The 21006-nt window shown below is 35.6% G+C and overlaps 2 protein-coding genes across 3 annotated transcripts in view; both read left to right on the forward strand.

Moving 5' to 3' along the window:
- The first annotated feature begins 313 nt into the window (after positions 1–313).
- On the forward strand, positions 314–15857 carry LOC126822152 (reticulon-1-A-like). 2 transcript variants are annotated; one of them, XM_056101368.1, is made up of 7 exons: positions 314–332; positions 6602–6809; positions 8351–8489; positions 9656–9725; positions 11332–11378; positions 13039–13097; positions 13779–15857. In XM_056101368.1, the coding sequence occupies exons 1-7, from the start codon at positions 329–331 to the stop codon at positions 13825–13827; spliced, it is 576 nt and encodes a 191-aa protein (XP_055957343.1). In that variant the 5' UTR covers positions 314–328; the 3' UTR covers positions 13828–15857. The 2 variants fall into 2 exon arrangements, with proteins under 2 accessions (XP_055957343.1, XP_055957342.1); XM_056101367.1 differs by lacking the exon at positions 314–332 and adding an exon at positions 4444–4659.
- Positions 15858–17212: 1355 nt separating this feature from the next.
- LOC126821635 (protein phosphatase 1 regulatory subunit 36) overlaps positions 17213–21006 on the forward strand; it is a 30286-nt gene continuing 26492 nt past the window's right edge. The window contains exons 1-5 of the mRNA XM_056100890.1: positions 17213–17311; positions 18575–18639; positions 18940–19008; positions 20074–20207; positions 20835–20898. Of these exons, the coding sequence (XP_055956865.1) occupies positions 17282–17311; positions 18575–18639; positions 18940–19008; positions 20074–20207; positions 20835–20898 (362 nt within the window). The 5' untranslated portion in view covers positions 17213–17281. The remainder of the gene's footprint in view (positions 17312–18574; positions 18640–18939; positions 19009–20073; positions 20208–20834; positions 20899–21006) is intronic.

Genomic DNA, 21006 nt, shown 5'->3' on the forward strand with positions numbered 1-21006 from the left:
CTGACACATAAGATGACAACGAGAGTTGATTAAGGTGTTTTCATGTTAATAAATGTCTAATAATAGTTTATATAACATTTCAGGCACAAAGAAAGACCTGCAATAGGCAGTTTTAGCTCTTGCATAATGTATGTTGAATGAACCCCGAACATGCCTTTGACTCATAAAAACATTACGAATTTGTATTTTCCTTATGCTTATTAAAACTTCAATAGCTTCATATAACTAGCAGCTCTAATACTGTTTTATTATTTTGCTTGTATTTCAGGGGTAGCACATGGTATGATGTCAGAGGTTGATATAATACCTGATTCTTTTAATATGTTAAATGGGTAAATATCCTACTTTTACTTTTTATACGCCCACATTTTCATGTGGACGTATATTGTCGTCGCCCCTGTCTGTCCGTCCGTCCACAATTGTTTGTGAACAGTCTACAGGTCACAATTTTTATCCGATTTCAATGAAACTTGAAATATAGGTGTATCACCCTAAGATCTCGGTTCCTTTCGATATTGGCATCTATCGAACCGTGACTTCATGGATTATGGCCCCTGATTGTACGAAAATCACGTTTTTGGCTTGTGAACACTGTAGAGGTCACAATTTTTATCCGATTTTGTTGAAACTTGAAATGTAAGTTTATAACCCAAAGATCTCGGTTCCTTTCTATATTCGCGCATATCGGACCGTAACTTCCTGAATTATGGCCCCTGATTGTACGTAAAAACACATTTTTTGGCTTGTGGACCCTATAGAGGTCATACTTTTTATCCGATTTAAAAAAACGTATTATTATATCACGTATATTAAACCCTAAGGACGGTTGAGTTCGAATTTCGTGAAAATCGGCCCAAAACTGACAGACAAAATGGCCGCCATTCGTTCTCAAATAGCGTAAAAATATGGTATATCAAGGTTGTGGACCCTATAGAGGTCACAATTTTTATCCGATTTTGTTGAAACTTGAAATGTAAGTTTATAACCCAAAGATCTCGGTTCCTTTCGATATTTGCGCATATCGAATTGTAATTTCCTGAATTATGGCCCTTGATTGTAGGAAAAATCACTTTTGTTTTAGCTTGTTTTCTATCCATCTCTCGAAAATGTGGGCGTATCCTGCCTGGCAGCCGCTGGTTTATTCATAGAGAATATTAAAACTTAAAGTGGGTAACCCACTAGAAACATAAACTCTGATTGGTTAATCAAATGTCTGATGTCATAGGGTCAAAAGATGCTTGTATGACCTCTGATGCAACCTTCCATTACAACTGGTTAGATCTTCATGTAGTAGATGCCATAGAAAGTATAAAAAAAATAAACGAAATATAGATGTGTATTTTAATCAGACTGGATGTAATATAAACCCCAATTCATTTCATACTGAGGTGTATTTGGGGGGTTGGATGTCTGAATGGTTAGCGTGCGCGTGCTGTATCATAAAGTCTGTCATTGAGTCGACTGGATTGGTTTCGAATCCCCAGTTGTACGTGACAAGGAGTAGGGTCGCCTGTCCAACCTCGTGGGTTTTCTCCGGGTCCTCCTGTTTCCTCCCACTGCTAAAGACCCCTACGCGCAAGCGAATTATTGAAATAAAATTAAACCATATGTTAGTCCCGAAATGACCTAGTTTGTGTCGAGTGGACGTTAAACCCCATTTCTCACTCTCTGTGGTGTAATTAATATAGAGGTACTATAGAACTAATAAGGTACTTGGCAATGTCCGTTTAATAACACTAATTCAAGCCGACTATAACACCTAGATGTACTGTGTGTTAGATGTTAACACTGTAGTGTTAGAACATATGTTACCATCGTGTACCATGTTTTTACCTGTCTTCTCACCAGTTTGATCACATTAACTGATAAAACATGTTTTCAATGGTTACTGACAGTGACGACAGTACTTGTCTCACTGGATTTGTTACTGAGAGACAGACAAATGGCTAAATCTATTTGTTAAGGCCAGCTCAATTTTTTTCAAGGTCGCTGAGATGTAAATAAGGTTAGGGCACGTGATTGTATGCGAGATTGTAGGTTAGGGTTAGGGGAAGCGTTGGGGTTAGTTCCAGGGTTAGGGTTGGAATTGGCACTAGCCCTGTTTACATCTCATAACCTATGACGAAAAATTGAGCTGGCCCAGAGAAAACCCACGAGGTTGGATTGGCGACCCTTCTCCTTGTCACATACAACCAGGAAATCGAAACCATGCCAGATGACTCAATGACAGACCTTATGATACAGTGCGCACACGCTAACCATTCGGCCATCCAACCCCACTTTATTTCTTTGAGTCAAAATCTTATTTAAAATCCAAAAGTACTTGGTTGTGCTGTTCAAAAGCCTTTTTTTAATTTGTGAGTTTTGAAATTTTAAATAAAACATCTTTCATGTTGTTTTGAGTGGCTATTTACCTATCAAGACGGGGGGTTGGGTGGCCGAATGGTTAGCACGTGCATGCTGTATCATAAGGCTTGTCATTGAGTCAACTGTCGTGGTTTCGAATCCCCGGTTGTTCGTGACAAGGAGTAGGGTCGCCTGTCCAGCCTTGTGGGTTTTCTCCGGGTCCTCTGGTTTCCTCCCACTGCTAAAGCCCCCTATGTGCAAGCGAATTATTGAAATAAAATTAAACCATATGTTAGTCCCGAAATGACCTAGTTTGTGTCGAGTGAACATTAAACCCTCCGGGAAAGGTAGGTTAATCATTAATTGTGATAATAAAATTTAACGATTACATCTTAAAAGGGAGTAGGGGCTGAATGGTTAGCACATGCGCACTGTATCATAAAGTCTGTCATTGAGTCAACTGGCGTTGTTTCGATTCCCCAGTTGTTCGTGACAAGGAGTAGGGTCGCCTGTCCAGCCTTGTGGGTTTTCTCCGGGTCCTCTGGTTTCCTCCCACTGCTAAAGCCCCCTATGTGCAAGCGAATTATTGAAATAAAATTAAACCATATGTTAGTCCCGAAATGACCTAGTTTGTGTCGAGTGGACTTTAAACCCCATTTCTTTTTCTCTCTCTATCAAGACCATGAATAACTTAAAATTAAACTGGTTTGGCCTACTGTTAGGTCATCATGATTTACAAAATAACTGAGTATTAAAATGTCATGTACATGTTATGGTTGTATCTGTAAGTTATGTATGATGAATTATGACAAAACTCTTTTATCTGAAACGAAAAAAAATTGTAACATGGAATTAATGAAAATGATTTATCATTAGACGTTTTATAGTATTTATAAGTAATATCAATCTGTTTCTGGTTTTTTAATCGGAAAAATATTCACTATAAATCAAATATGTCAAGAAAAAAATGTTGTTTGTCTTTACACAATACTTTGGTCATTTTGAGAAAAAGAAAGGCAGGAGAATTTTGCCTAGATAGCAGTTTTCCATCGATTCTGGAGTCCATGCTGGCTTTAATGATATTTCTTTTGGACCATGCCCAGAATCAAACCCATTCTGATCGCGAGTCCATTGTCTTTACTGTTTATCAAAGGCGTAGTTCATAAAACGGTAATAGAAGCATAGATTTATGGAAGACCAAATGGGACAATATTCATGATTCTTATTTCTACATTCAAGTTTGAATATTTTAGACATGAATGCAACATTCTAAACTAATGATTCTTGTTTCTACATTCTTATGTCAACATTTCATGCACAAAATCAACATTTTAAACAAAAAATTGACTTTATGTTTCATTTTCGGTGTTTTATGGTCTTCCATATACATGTAGATTAATAAAACTTACTTTAATGGGCCAGTCCTGATATTATTGGAGAATAAAACTGCTTAATTTTGTGTTAAAATCGCTTAAAAATCCTCTACCGTAGGGCTGAGCAACTAACTCAATATATGTGATATGTTTTCAAACAACTTAAACCTGTCAGTCTTCATCTGGAAATGGAGCGCGGTGTCCCAAGCTGTATTATGTGGTGTCTGGATAAAACCAGACTTTTGTTTTATAAAAATAATGTGTAGGTGAAATTTACCTTTCGCTATCAAGTACAGCAGATGGGTCATTTACTGTGAAGACATCTAAAAGGAACGGGGATCAATTATCAGGTCACCCAATGAAAAAATTGACCCAAAATCTTAAAAGGGTTACGTATCCAGATAAGCAGTTTTGAGCTGAAATTTTGAGATAAGGTCCATACACCATTCCTCTATATTTTGACGCTTAAATTTCATACATACTCAGACTTTTACTCTGTTCTAATTGGGATAGTCCCTTTAAATGTCTTCAATATTTATAGTATGAATGGGAAATACTGATATATAAAGCCGAAAATAGATATTGTAATAACTCATGAATAACTGGAGAGTAAAACTTTTATATGGCTGACCTAATTGTATAAATAAAGTGGCCAGTATTTGAATTGTGGAGGGAAAAACGTGGTGTAAATCCATCTGTTCTGTAAATACTCTCTCTACCTGTCGTCGTTTACTATAGTAACAAGATTTACCTGTACAATCTATATATAGTATACGTCACCACAGGTTGTCCCAGTTTTACCTGCAGTACACCTTATCTCTCTTCCACAACTTACTGAACTGATAGACACGTGAAGATATGGGAAACAGGAAGAAGGCTGATAGGACTACCCCCGCTGCCCCGAAGGAACCGGTGGGCCCCCCTAGCCTGTTCCAATGTGGTAGGTGTTAAAATAAATATTGAAAAATATTGGAATTCTGGTGATATTTTTTATATCCTTGTGTTTCATTTGTCTACCACAGGAAAATTTTTCTATTCGGCCCTACTACCCTAAATTAAGATCATTTGAATGATTGAGATTTGGGTTATTAATTTCAGTAATGGCCTTTATCTACCATTATTAGTTACAGGATAATATTCATGTATTCATTATATTCATCATCATTTTACTCAGGGTATAATATTCATATATTCATTATATTTATCATCATTTTATTCAGGGTATAAAACAACTAACGCTATAGGCTTATATTATTACTGTTAGTGTATATTCATTTTACGCTAGACACAATGAGTTAAATATGTTATTTATATACCATAGGGGAACCTAGTAAATATGTTATTTATATATCACAGGGGAACCCAGTAAAGACCATAGTAAATATAATATCTATATACCACCAGGGGAGGGGGGTTGGATGGCTGAATGGTTAGCGTGCGCGCGCTGTATCATAAAGTCTGTCATTGAGTCTACTGGCGTGGTTTCGAATCCCTGGTTTTACGTGACAAGGAGTAGGTTCGCCTGTCCAACTTGTGGGTTTTCTCCGGGTCCTCCGGTTTCCTCCCACTGCTAAAGACCCCTATGCGCAAACGAATTATTGAAATAAAAATAAAAAACCATATGTTAGTCCCAAAATGACCTAGTTTGTGTCGAGTGGACGTTAAACCCCATTTCTCTCTCTCTCTACCACCAGGGGACCCTAGTAAATATGATATATATATATCACAGGGAAACCTAGTAAATATGTTATTTATATATCACAGGGTAACCTAGTAAATATGATATTTATATACAACAGGGGAACCTAGTAAATATGATATCTATATATCACAGGGAAACCTAGTCTGTGATATTTATATATCACAGACGAACCTAGTAAATATGATATTTATATACCACCAGGGAAACCTAGTAAATATGATATTTATATATCACAGGGAACCTAGTAAATATGATATTTATATATCACAGGGAACCTAGTAAATATGATATTTATATATCACAGGGAACCTAGTAAATATGATATTTATATACAACAGGGGAACCTAGTAAATATGATATTTATATACAACAGGGGACCTAGTAAATATGATATTTATATACCACCAGGGGAACCTAGTAAATATGATATTTATATATCACAGGGAACCTAGTAAATACAGTATGATATTTATATATCACAGGGAACCTAGTAAATACTGTAGTTTAATCATGTAAAAAGACAGCCCTGAGTTGGTATTGAGTATCAGTGCATGGTGGCAATATGAAATCCGGGCTTCTTTTTATGCATAATTGTATGATAGATCTCTGTACTAATACCCAGCGCCTTTTGTCAGGGGTGTAGGACAAAGGACCGAACAAGGACACCCGTATGTCTAGTCCCTTATATCACACGGCATGGCATATCTCCGTCTTCAGTAGCCTAGTAAGATGTTTGCCATTTCATCTCAGGAAAAAATTTCACAAATTTTAGTGTTGGGAGATCATCAGGTCCCCCAATACATTTTTTTTTTGACCAGGTGCCAGTAGTATTTTTAAGATAACACTAGTTTTGACGTGAAGTGTGCATTGATTGTTATCGTTACCACAGGACTGGTTATTCTAGGCTTAGCCGTGCTTCTCCATTTCTGAATTAAATCATTAAATGGTTGAATCGTTCTAATCTACTTAAAATCGGACATACAAGATGGCATCGAGAGTTGATTATGGTCTTATAATGGTCTAATTAATAATCTATATAACATTTCAAATTTAAGGCCTAAAGAAAGACCTGCAATAGGCAGATTTAGCTCTTGACTGATGTCTCTTTAATAAACAACCAATGTTGTCTTCCCTTGTAATTGATATTCCATATTTAATGTTGTATTTAATTTATTTTTAGTTTTGGACCTGATCTATTGGCGAGATGTTCGTAAGACTAGTGTCGTATTTGGCAGTATGATGTTCTTACTTCTTTCTCTTGCCTTCTTCTCCGTATTAAGTGTGGTGGCCTACCTGTCACTAGCAGTTCTCACAGTCACGCTCAGTTTCAGAGTCTACAAAAACATTATGGGCGTAGTGCAAAAGAGCAGTGAAGGTCATCCTTTTAAGTAAGTAGATTGTAGAATTAGTCTCTTTATGCCCGCCCGCGGAACTGTTCTCGTTATGCCCGCCCACGTAACTGGTCTCGTTATGCCCGCCCACGTAACTGGTCTCGTTAGGCCCGCCCACGTGTGGATCAATCAGTGTTTGATTTAAGAGGGGGAGATGGCCGAATGGTTAGCACGTACACGCTGTATCATAAGGCCTATCATTGAGTCAGCTGTACGTGACAAGGAGTAGAGTCGCCTGTCCAACCTCGTGGGTTTTCTCTGGGTTCTCCAATTTCCTCCCACTGCTAATAAGACCCCTACACGCAAGCGAATTATTGAAATAAAATTAAACCATGTGTTGGTCCCGAATTGACTTCTCTCTCTAATAATTACTAATCAATAAAATTATAAAATGGAAATGATTGATCGAGGCGATAAAGTGTGATGAGTGAACATACAATTACACACTTCGATTTTATTTCTATATATTTGTATAGTTCTTGCCATTAAAACAAGGTTGTTGCACATTATTTCAATATTAACTACATGTATTTATGTTGTTGATTTAAGATAAAACTGTTATATACAGCCCTGTAGATAGAGTCTATATCACAACTACACAGCCTTGTATTATATCTATAACAAACAGCCCTGTAGATAGAGTCTAGATCACAACTACACAGCCTTGTATTATATTATATATAACAAACAGCCCTGTAGATAGATTCTATATCTACAGCCCTGTAGGTAGACTAGATCACAACTACACAACCTTGTATTTTATTATGCCATTAATTGATTTGTTTTGTACTGAGAGAGCAAGCTGACTGATTCTTAGATCATTCTGGTAGACAGTCCATTGATTTTTACCATACATACTTGAATATTTACCATCCCTCCACGGTACGAATATATACAATGTCTGGTTGACCTAAACTCACGTTTATACAAATAAACGTCAATATATAACAATGTATAAAGATCGTGGAATAAACCAGCCAGCAGAATAAATAGATCTCAGAGATATAGCTTGTGTCGTCTATAAAGATCGTGGAATAAACCAGCCAGCAGGATAAATAGATAAATTAAAAAAAATAACATATATACAGATTGTGTGCAAGCTCATTAACAAGGAGGCACGGGATCGATTCTCTCATGTTAGTTGAGAAAGTTCAAGATTTTCAAGCCCGATTCTCTCTCCCCACCCCACCCCCACATTCTTTTTTGTAGGTCCTAGCAGGACAGAAGGCCTGATAAGGACAAGCATTTAGGATTAGGGATTGAAGAAAAAACCAAGGTGCATGTACATGTTCAATGTGAAACGAAACAAAGATTTTTGAAATTAAGACAAACATAGGGACACCAACAACAACAGATTAATGAATCTATAAGATCAATTAAATGAATTGCATTACTAACTTAAATTACAGACAATATCTACAGGCATATTTATGAAACCAAGACAAACATAGGGACACCAACAAGAAGTAATTAATGAATCTATAAGATTAATTAAATGAATTGCATTACTAACTTAAATAAAATTTTATATATTACAGACAATATCTAGAGGCAGATTTGGAACTACCAGAAGATAAGGTGAAGCCTGCTGTAGAAAATGTCTTACGTCATGTGAACTGTACAGCCAAGGAAGTTAGACGATTGTTTCTTATTGAAGATTTAGTCGACAGCATCAAGGTACGTTAAAAATCAATTATGCTGCAGATTCAATTTTTATACAACCCACATTTTCATGTGGACGTATATTGTTGCCCCTGTCCGTCCACAATTTGTTTGTGTACATTCTACAGGTCACAATTCTTATCCAGTTTTGATGAAACTTCATACGTCATAAAAACTGTTGACGTTTAACCATCTAAATGTTAGTGTAAAGTTGTGAAACCTCTCTATTATATGGAACATATTATTTTAAACATACATTATGGGAGATTAGATAAAGAGCTGGCATTCTCACTATAATAGTTAAAAACTAGATAATGTAAAGGGAATTTGCTGAAAATTTCAGTTGAATTGATCCACTCTGAACCGAGAACTTAGCGATTGAATTTTCGACCTAGCCTCGATCATCATTACTAAAGTCGGTACGATAAAAAAAAACCCCATAGTCTCGAATATCCATTGAGCATTGAGCAGCAGATCGGATCCAAATCCAGTAAATATCACAGGCTGGTGATGACATCGAGAGTTGATTATGGCCTGGATAAGTTAATTAAAGATACATTATGGGAGGTTTTTATAGAGAATTGGCCATTCTTGCTATAACAGTTCAAAAGAAGATGATGAAAGAAGAATATATTGAAAATTTCAGTCAAATTACTTTATTCTGAACATAGTTATCATCGTTGTAATATTTGACTATAAATGGTAGTGAAATGTACCTTCACCTTTGCCGATCGTTTGATTGACAGGCGTTAACTCCACCTACATATCTCGATTATCAAGTAAAGTTTTCAATGGCATGCGGAAACGCTCTACAGCGGCCTCGCTAAGTACCCTCTATCATTTAGCCCCGATCTAACTGACGTATTCTCATCAGGATGCGCCATATTTCAATTAATTGATAAGTGAAATTCTATTTAAATCCGAGCTGTAGCCGAGCCATCCGTGGGTCTACAGAGTTGATTTTGGGCTTGTTGTTTAAATAAAGATCTAATTTATAATTTCTATAACATCTGAAGCCTAAATTAAGACTTGCAATAATCAGATTTTGCTCTTGCATAATGTATGTTTAATGTATTATTAATAATTTAGATAATATTTCAGGCCTAAAGAAAGACCTGATAGGTAGATGAAGCTCTTGTATAATGTATGTTTAATGATTGACTGTTTTTTCTCTATTATAGTTTGGAATACTTCTGTGGTTGTTGACATATATTGGATCATGGTTTAATGGCATGACATTAATTATTCTAGGTAAGAATATTAACATAACAATTACCTTCATTAACCCAGTCAGGGCAGTAGGATGCTAAACCCCCTTTCATCTCTCTGGCTTCATTAACCCAGTCAGGGCAGTAGGACACTAAACCCCCTTTCATCTCTCTGGCTTCATTAACCCAGTCAGTGCAGTAGGACGCTAAACCCCCTTTCATTTCTCTGGCTTCATTAACCCAGTCAGGGCAGTAGGACGCTAAATCCCATTTTATCTCTCTGGCTTCATTAACCCAGTCAGGGCAGAATAGTAGGACGCGTAACCCCTTTTCATTTCAACTGTCTAGTCATTCAGATGGGACGAAAAACCGAGGTCCCGTGTACACATTGTGCCTGCACGTAAATGATCCCTTGGCAGTTGGGATTCGATATAATAGGCCATAGTTCGGCTGTCCGGGCAAAATTTCCTTCGTGGCAGACTGTATGGCGTATGCCCGTCTCATTAGCCCAGTCGGGGTAGAAAAGTAGGAAGTTAAACTCCTGTCCAACCTCATGGGTTTTCTCCGGGTCCTCCGGTTCCCTTCTACTGCTAAAAGACCCCTATGCGCAAGCGAATTATTGAAATAAAATTAAACCATATATAGGTCTCGAATTGACCTAGTTTATGTCGAGTGGACATTAAACCCCATTTCACTCTTTTTCTGGTGAAACATGTTTAGTCAGTCCACGAGTTCTACTTTTCAGCCCCCCACATCCTTCCTAACAATATTTACACTTCAAAAACAAATGTGACGTCATCCTTTGATGTTGGCGTACCATTATTTCAAATAATCATACGTGCCAAGTGTGACTAGTTAAAATTTTGAACCAGAGTAACATATTTCATTGCAAAGCATGTGCAAGTGTCTGTATTTTAAGTTGTTTAATGGTCTCAAGCTTAAGACATTGCAAAATATATTGTAAAAACACTCGGGCCTCACGGCCCTCTTGTTTGTTACAATATATTACTTAAAGGAGCTAAATCGCTAATATTTGGGACCTGGAAATAGACACAAATGGGTCGCAACGCATATAATAATGTAATGTGAATGTATATAAACTGATTTACATTCAACCGTTTCTGTTTTTACTGCAATTTCTAATCAGTTATGTTCTGCGAAATACGCCATAAGTCTTATTCTTAATTGAATGGCAATCTTTAGCGTCTGGTTATTCCGGTCTACACCGATGATATTTATTGCGCATGCTCTCCAGATAAGAATATAGCGTCACCATTTGACATGACTTGTGGAATATGTCTAGCTGCATTCTTTGAGTCCCTTGTTCCAAATGGCACTGAAACACATTATGGTACAATATTTAATTTGTCTTGAATATTGGATATCAGAAGCCCATCTTTTCCCTGTAAGATCACAACATCAATGTTGATATAAATTGACAAATAATTCGTGTTTTCAATGTCGGAAGATTTTTGATGTTATTGAGTTAGAGACTTGACTACTTTAATGTCTCGCTCTCGATCATTAAACAATACATATAAATGGCTATGGTAGTAAGTGTATCTTTCAGAAACTCAACTTAAGTAACTTTTACGATATGTGATTAGGATTTGTAATATATTTTGTACAAATTGTGTTTTATTTTTCAGCTGTTGAAGCAGTTTTCACTTTACCTAAGATCTATGAGAAACACAAGGTAAGAATTTATATCTTCTATAGCAACTGTTTAAGGGAACTAATCAACCTTCTTTAAAGCCATTAGACGTTTCTTGATGTTCTCAGTTGTTTGTTCCGCGTATCAACCTTCTGTAAAGTCATTACGGGATTGTTCTTGAGGTAAATTTAACCTCCAATAACCACATGATTTGAATTTCACGTGCACAATTTAAACAGTGCTAGATTACTTGACCATAATCTTTGTAGTTTGTGTCGATGTGTAATTCCAAAATGACAATTCCAAAACTAAGTGAAGACAACTAGGTATTTTTATCACGTCATGATAATATAACACGACATTACAATTGCCAAATAGCAAGTTTGATTGTAGACTAAACATGCATGTCTTGTGAGTTCCAAATTATGCTATCTATTCTAATACTAGAAAAACTTAGTACATATCACACAATTCATCAACCCAGTCCGGTTATCTAAATAATTCCCACTTGTTTATATTATTTTAAACGACACAGTCAAATGGGTTGGTAGCCTTAGAGTCTATGCAAATAAGCGTTTTATAACGGCAATTCTTTAGCCTCTCTGTTCACCATTAAACGGAAGCAGTTGCTCCGGTGATACAGCACTGCGCGGGTCCATCTGAGATCCTTTTTGTGCTCTGGTCCCGACGACTATATAAAGGGAACATTCGCACAATTTCATTTTAGCCTGATGAGTTCGAAATGAACGAAACTAGTCGCTTCATGAGTGAAATCTGAGACGGCTACTCACCACTCATAGATTTCTAATTTTATTTCCATGGTTGATATTTGTACTATGTCCTTCGGATTTTTGTTTTCAATAACAGCCTGGAAATTGTTGCTATCTACTACATAAATATTTACTTGTTATAGATATAAGTCTGATTTATTTAAGATATGGACGTTGTGATGGGTGGGTCAGTAAGAGGTTCACTCACTAACGGGGAGGCCCCAATGTCGGCTGTCAATGTACTTAAGGATTTTTGATCATAAGGTCTGTCATTGAGTCAAGTGGCATGGTTTCGATTCCCCGGTTGTACATGATAAGGAGTAGGGTCGCCTGTTCAACTTCATGGGTTTTCTCTGGGTCCTGTTTCCTCCCACTGCTAAAGGTCCCTATACTAAAGCAAATTATTGAAATAAAATTGAATCATATGTTAGTCCACACTGATCCGCAGTGAATATTTGCTTGGCCGCGACAATCACTGATAAGGATGACATTGATGCGGCTTAATGAGCTAGAAATATTAACTTTTTTCCTGCGACAAATTAAATTCTAAAACATTTTTTTGTATATATTGGAAAAATAAAGGCGTTTGACGTATTTGTAGGTAAAAATTATTTCCGATTTAGTGTAAATGGGTATTAAAATGACTAAAATGCAGCATTCTCTTCGAAGCAGTTCTGTCTTATGTAAACAATGCACGCGCCATTCAGCCAATGATTCACACCGCATGCTGTGACAGCACGTGTTAAGGCAGTCATCTATGACAGAGATATTATACGAGACTCGTAATTCTCTGTGAAACAGATTGATGTTAGTCCTGAAATGACCTGGTTTGTGTGAGTGGAGGTTACCCCCCCCTCTCTCTCTCTCTCTATCTCTCTCTTACTGTCTGTCAAGGGGAGCTAACTGTAATTATTTCTCTATGTTTATTACAGGTTCAGATTGATAATTATGTGGGTTTGGCTACCACAGAGATTAATAAAGTCTTGTCACAGTAAGTACACCTTTATATTATAGTGGTCAAGTGGTTTAACACACATGCACTTTAGATCATAAGGTCTATCTTGGTGTCTCGGCATGACCAGGAGTGGCATCGTCGGGTCAACTTCATGGTCTTTCTAATGGATACGGGACAATTCAGCCGTGGACAACTTGTCTCCTGACGACTCATTCCCGGACAATTCGTCCCCAGGGACGAATTGTCTTAAGAGCGCGCTCTTTCTAAGGGTCCTCCGGTTTCATCCCCACTGCTAAACACCCCTATGCACAAGTAAATTAATGAAATAAAGACCCATACGTGCATGCAGATTATTAACATAAAATTATTCAATATGTTTCCCTGAAATGATTCAAAATCCCTCATTGATCAGTGGCTTTAGAAATATACATATTTGCGTAATATTAGCGTATTGTCCCTTCAGTACAATCAACGCCATTTTGGGGTTAGTGCTAAATGATAAGGCCAAGTTACGAGATGTAAACAGGGCTAGCACTAATCCCAACCCTAACCCTAGCTCTAATGCTTACCCTAACCCACAATCTCACCAACAATCACGTGCCCTAACCTCATTTACATCTCAACGACCTTGACAAAAATTTAGCTGGCCTTAACAAATAGATTTGGCACCATATTGTCTGAGAAAATTTAAATCATGTAATTATTTGTGTATTTCAGAGTTCAGGCTAAGGTACCCTTTTTGAAGAAGAAAGCAAAGACTCAGTGAGAAGTAGAAAAACAAGTTCTAGAAAACGTAAAACTCGAGATGTCACACAATGCTTCATGTGTCGTCAGCACAACAGTCTTCAATAAAACTTTATACAAAAAAAAAATATATATATATAATAAATAGGACTAATTTGCTGTTTGCCTTATTGCCACCTTTATTTGATAAAAAAAAAAGGAAAGTTTTTTTTATTTTATCGCATAGTTTGGTATATCAGCGAATCTCCCACCTACGTAAAACTTGAATATGGTTGTATTGATGAGACTGGATATGAAAGAAAGCTTTGAATATTAATTATTTAACGATAGAGGCAAAAAAATAAACTTTGAAATTGTTGGAAAAAAAGTTAAAGTGTTGTGTGGCCGGTAGTTGATGAGAAAAAAAAAATGTTATAAAATGTCTGGACATTTAATTTGAATTTATAAGATTTGATGCTTTTTAACTATTAAATTGAGTATTATGTATTAAACATCATCTGTAATTCGTATGTATATGTATTGCATTTTGCTGCATTCTCATTATTCATTCAGTGTGTTTTAAGATTTCGGTTGCAGTTTAGTTATTTCGTTATTAAAATCTTAAATTAGAACTTCCATAGTGGTTGAGAATTGTTTTTTGTTTCTGATCTCAGTGACTGAAGAATATACTCTTACATATTGTTTTGGGTTTTTTTTCTCAAAATTCTTCGATTTTGTTTGTGGTCCTTTTAGTTCTTTTATAAATATAAAAGTTTGGACTTGATTAGATGTGTTCCTGTTAAACAGGGACGGAACGGAACTGACTTCATAGGAAGTTGATTTTCTTATTTTAAATTTATGGCTGTGTGGGGTGAGACTATTTGTGATATAATTATTATTCAGTTCAGTTCAGTTAATATTAGCTTTACGTAATATCAATGCAATATTTAGTTCGATGCCATGTATTATTACTATTCCTAGAGTTAACACCCTTTTTTTATATTCGGTGCATTTATCGTCATATTAAATGATTAAGTTCGCATGAAAAAAATGAGTTTATTTCAATTTTTTTTTTACAATTCTTCCAAGATGAAATAAAGATTGCTTAGAAATTAATAAGACACTCATTTGCAAGAAAATATAAAAATGGATTTTTTAAAAAAGATTACTAGACCGATCTCCTAAATTGTACATTAATTAGTGGAGCTATATTAATTGTATAAACAAAGTTTATAATTAGAGACTATATCCTGTAAATGTTTAGAAATTATTTGACTTGCTTTTTAAACTAACAACTGATGAAAATTTTACATAGAATATTGTAAACTTCACGTATGTGATTCACTGTGTGTATATGATATGATATGCTTATATGACAGGAGATTAATTAATTAATTTAATTTAAATATTTTTTTTTTTTAAATTTAGATTTCTAATATGTATAAATATATACGCCTTGCCGTGAATGTGGTAACGATAGATGTAGTTAAAAGTCATGTCTAATCGATGTTTAGAAAATCTCATTGTCTAAGTCCTGTTTATCAAGTCTAACAAATATATATTGCTCAAAATGATGGAGTTTGTCTTCAATGTAATGTTAGAAAAATATCTCAATTCAATTCGATTTTTGGCTAAATTGAATAAAGAAATGATCACTCAATTTAATTCGATTTTTAGCTAAATTGAATAAAGAAATGATCACTCGAAGACTGATGATAAACGCTTTGTAGTTCGACTTGTATCTCGTAAAGAGTTAATATCGTATACTTCATCAATATGGGTGCGTAACTCCTATCGGTTATCACTATACTAATTGATATCCCATGTTTGTTAACCGAGATTAGTATAATATCAAGATTTGCGTTAATCCTATTGATGCAATGTTTTCCTGTATTCTATTACTTGCACTGCTTGTTCCAAGTTTGTGATTCACTCTCCTATCCTGTCTATTAATATTGTAAAATATTATATATCTCTAAAATAAACTGTTTCTAAATTCTATAAAGTACTATTTCTTCCTTTCTTACATCCATACATACGTTTAAATAATTTAATAAATGTACTATAAAAATATTTTTATGTTGTGAATTCTCTTTTGTGGAAATGTCAGTTTAACAAGTCTGAGTGTACTTTATGAATCCAGAACCGACCCATTGTCTGTATCTCCAGTGGTATCGTTCCGCTCTATTCCACTTACCCATGGGTCCATCCATGGGGTATTCACAGATTCAAATTATCTACCCTTGATGATTTCATTGGCACATGGATTGTTTCTACAAAGCAATCAAAGAAAAACAGTTTACAAGCCAGTCTTAGGAGCATAACAGTAGGACGTTAAACCCCATTTCATTTCATTTCATTTCATTTCACAAGCCAGTCTTACGTTTTTAGTAGGATACCCACAGTTCCGTGCATTGAACGCCAAGAACTCCCTGCAACACTACAGACCCATTCATTGGCTTATCCCTCACATCAACGAAAATGTTGGTTATATAACAACTCTTCCAGATCCTAGTGTAGTAAAACGAAATTTTCACTATAATAAACGACAGGAAATAAGATCTGTGTTTTAATCAGATAGTGAATAATATTGTCACAAGAACAAGGAGATTACCAAGTGTATGGAACCAGTTCTGGGTTTAACGACCTCTGCAAATTGTTTGGAGTAGATTAATGACTAGATAAGCGGGTGGTACTTTTTACCGCTGACCAAATGCTTAATGATTCCTTGTTACCGCCGACTATATAAAATTAATTAAATTATTAGTGACAAATAAATAGATTTGGTTCAATACACAAAGTTTGATAAAAATATAGATTTTATTATATATAAATATGGTCGACAGTCGAACTTGTCGGCGGTAATTATATTACGGTCGAAAGTCATTACATTGCGGTCGGCGGTAAAAAGTATTTGGTCGGCCGTTATTACACGACGGTCGGCGGTAAAAAGTACCACCGTAATAAGCTGAGTCCCGACACCTCTCAGTAATAAGCAGTAATTGTATTCCATAGAATTGTAACCTGTATTCCGCAATTAAACAAATTAAAAGGGAATCACGTTGTAAAATCCTTAGGAACTGTAACTTTCTCATCCAACTGAATTTCTAAAATGAATATCAGTCACAAAAATTATGATGAATTAAAACCTTTGGCAGATATAAACGTGTCAGTGTCACTTATAAGTGTTGGGCAAACTCTTTTGATGGGCCTCCCTTGAATACAAGATGGATTTGATTTACTATACGGACACAGAATTTGTCTAGGGGATTAAACAATAATAGCGTGAAAAATATCTAGATCTAGTAATTGTCTAGTCTCGCAACAATTTTTTTCATCATGAAATAAAAAGACACCAGCTGAGATAATTTTATGGTATAAGGGAAGTAACTCTAGTTATGTAATTTTGAGTTACCTCCCTGGTGTTTCCATGGCAAATGCTAAGATGGCTGACGAAAATTCTAAATAATTTTTTCTAACAACGTTTTATAGAAAAAATGTCTAAACTAGCAACAACAACCGATACGGTAAGTTTTTATCAATGAGATTTTGTGAAGATCAATTGTCTCTTTTATCATTATCTGTCGAATTAATCTCAATAATTGCTATATTTGAATTTGTTTAGGATTGTTAATATTGTTATTTGTTTACATTTCTTCAAAATCTACCAATTCTATTTAGTACCGATACTATTATTATTATTATAATTCCCCTGACCCTGTCTTCTACAGAAATATTCATGTTCCATTGCTGCAAAAGATGATTTCTATTCCTCATCTTGATTCACCATTTTGTTAATCATAAAATAGTTACAAACTTACATACTTTGAATAACATCTTTATTACCAATCAGTAGGCTGCTACCATCCATCCTCCCACTACTCCCAGGGTGCTTTCCAAGATGATTATGATAGGACGTTAATGGGCAGAAAGATATGACAGACAATATTAAGGGCTTTTTTTAAAACATTTATGAAAAGAAGACTTAACATAAAAAAACATCATTCATCAACAATCGAAGTCTGACCACATTTGATTTTATTTTGAGGATATAGAATCTAAGTCTAACCATTTGGAAATATGTTTTGAATCGTTCAAAAAATGATAAAGGATATTCGCTCATAGTGACAAAATGAGTTAACCGCCTTGGTCACATTAAAATTTTAATGTGTCATCTTGTAGATAGGTTAGCTTATTACTATTGTCACGTGAATGCCTATTTTGGGCGAATGTTTGCTGCGGCCTCTGAATACACGTGTGAGTCACTAAATTTTGCTCTTGCGCATAAATGTAATTATAGATGCAACAGGTTGACAGGTAGGTGCAGTTTCTATTAACTTAAATATTTGAAGCTATGGACCACACTATGAGTTAGGACCGAATATGTTCGTCGTGGACTTGTCTTATTATTGGCTCACAGTTTAAGAAAAAAAAAGTAACAACTTGGCATATTGGAATTAGACCTTGTAACCAAAGTTCTATAAGCTCTGTGGGGGTAGTTCTCTGGTTCACCATGAATGGATGGCATGGATTAAAATGTATTTATTGAATCTAAAAACCACATGTGAGATAGACCATGTTTTATTCAACCTCTCCAAGTACCAAATATTCCACATATGGGAGATAACTCCCAAAAACTCCAATAAAGAACAAAGGGGAGGGAACTCTTCTATGAAAGGTGGCATTACTGTATGACATGTGTCTGAGTATTAGACCAATCTGAGAATATTACAACAGCAAGCTGGATCATGTCTGCTAATGCTTCTTATAAAATTTTGTCGTTTATTTAGAATTTACAACCGACATTGGGTAAATGGGTCTGGAAAGAAGAAACAAATACTTTAGAGTTCGTCAGGTTAGTTGTGTATTCTGTTCAAATTTATTCTCTAGGTCTAGTTACATGGGGGCAGTGGTAAATGGAACAATATCTCCCCTATTTAGAAGAAATTATTTGAAAAAAAAATTAGAAGTAGGCCTACATTGTTTAAAATTATAAATAAAATGAAGAATTAAATTACAAAGAAAAAGAAAATAGTACATTATTGTTTGAAATAATAATTATTTATATGAAGGGTTAAATCACAAAGAAAAATATAATTTTTTTTCAAGTTTTATATTTCTAACATTTTTATTATGTTGGTGAATTTGTTTTTAGTCTGCACCCAGATAATAAAGACAAGAGAAGAAAGAACAAGGGTCATCATGATAAAAATAGACTTGATAGGTAAGTACTGAAATGACATGAATTTAAAGGGACTATCCCGATTTGAACTGAGTCTCAAACATAAAAGTCAGAGTACGTATGAAATTTAAGCGCCAGAATATAGAGGATTGGTGTATTGACCTTGTCTCAAAATTTCAGCTCAGAATATTGAGTCGTTTGGACGTGAACGTCAAAACTGCTTATCCGGACACATAACCCTTTTAAGATTTCGAGTAAATTTTTTCGTTGGGTGACCTGATAATCGATTACCATTCCTTTAGAGGTCTATGAATGACCCATGTGCTGTACTTGATAACGAAAGGTAAATTTCACCTACACATTATTTTTTATAAAATAAAAGTCTGGTTTTATCCAGACACCATATAATACAGCTTGGGACACTGGTTTCCATTTCCAGATGAAGATTGACGGGTTTAAGTTGTTTGAAAACGTATCACATATATTGAGTTAGTTGCTCAGCCCTAAGGTAGAGGATTTTAAGGGATTTTAACACAAAATTAAGCAGTTTTATTCTCCAAAATATTATCGGGATTGACCCTTTAATGTCATACTTGCACTGACTTGGTTACTGAAGGCGGGCATACACCATACACTGTGTGTGGGTGGTTGGCCGAATGGTTAATGCATGCGCGTTGGATCAGAAGGTCTGTCAAAAGTCAAGTGGCGTGGTTTCAATTCCCAACTTATATGTGACAAGTAGGGTCCCCTGTCCAATCTCAGGAGTTTTCTCCGATTTCCTTCCACTGCTAAAGACCCATACCCACAAGTGAATTATTGAAATAAATAATTGAACCATATGTTTGTCTAAAATTATCTAATTTGTGTTAAGTAGATGTTAAACCGTCTCTCTCTCTCTCTCTCTCTCTCTCTCTCTCTCTCTCTCTCTCTCTCTCTCCATACACTATGATATGCTATCCATAATCCACATATGACGTCATAAAATGCGCAGGACCGTGTTCGATCTAGCCTTCTCCAGCGTTTTGAGCATGCATACTAACATGGACCAGTGAGGGGTATAAATGTATATATTATTACCAAACTTTATTGGAGAATGTTTATTTTCAGAGTCGTGTCAAGTGGGGCAAGAAACCTTGGAGGTGGTAAAGTTCGAGGTCCAGCTAGGTTAACAAATGCCAAATCTCCCAAAGCCAACAGACGAGATGTAGAAAATGATAAAGTTATGTTAGAAGATATTAAACGTAAGAACTTCTTTATTTTATTTAGCGGGGGTTTGGGGGGCCAAATGGTTAATGTGTGTGCGTTCTATCATAAGGTGTGTCATTGAGTCAAGTGTCATGATTCCATTCCCCGCTTGTATGTGACAAGGATTAGGGTCATTTATCCAACCTCATGGGTTTTCTCCAGGTCCTCCGGTTTTCTTCCACTGCTAAAACCCCTATGCTCAAACGGATTATTGAAATAAAATTGAACCATGTGTTAGTCCGAAAATGACTAACTAAAGTTTTTACGATAAAAAACATAGTCTCGATTATCCATTTTTGGATTAAATCATCAATGAGCATTGAGCAGCAAATTGGATTCAAATCCAGAGAAAATCTGACACATAAGATGACAACGAGAGTTGATTAAGGTGTTTTCATGTTAATAAATGTCTAATTAATAGTTTATATAACATTTCAGGCACAAAGAAAGACCTGCAATAGGCAGTTTTAGCTCTTGCATAATGTATGTTTAATGAACCCCGAACATGCCTTTGACTCATAAAAACATTACGAATTTGTATTTTGCTTATGCTTATTAAAACTTCAATAGCTTCATATAACTAGCAGCTCTAATACTGTTTTATTATTTTGCTTGTATTTCAGGGGTAGCACATGGTATGATGTCAGAGGTTGATATAATACCTGATTCTTTTAATATGTTAAATGGGTAAATATCCTACTTTTACTTTTTATACGCCCACATTTTCATGTGGACGTATATTGTCGTCACCCCTGTCCGTCCGTCCGTCCACAATTGTTTGTGAACAGTCTACAG

Source organism: Patella vulgata, chromosome 5, assembly GCF_932274485.2.
Source record: "Patella vulgata chromosome 5, xgPatVulg1.2, whole genome shotgun sequence".
Classification (NCBI taxonomy): domain Eukaryota; kingdom Metazoa; phylum Mollusca; class Gastropoda; family Patellidae; genus Patella; species Patella vulgata.

Bases quoted from the DNA above. Each gene is read 5' to 3' on its own strand.
- LOC126822152 (XM_056101367.1), top strand. From the start codon at position 4,578: ATGGGAAACAGGAAGAAGGCTGATAGGACTACCCCCGCTGCCCCGAAG. The intron at 4,660-6,601 runs GTAGGTGTTAAA...ATTTATTTTTAG, and splicing joins CCCTAGCCTGTTCCAATGTG to TTTTGGACCTGATCTATTGG. The intron at 6,810-8,350 runs GTAAGTAGATTG...TATATATTACAG, and splicing joins AGTGAAGGTCATCCTTTTAA to ACAATATCTAGAGGCAGATT.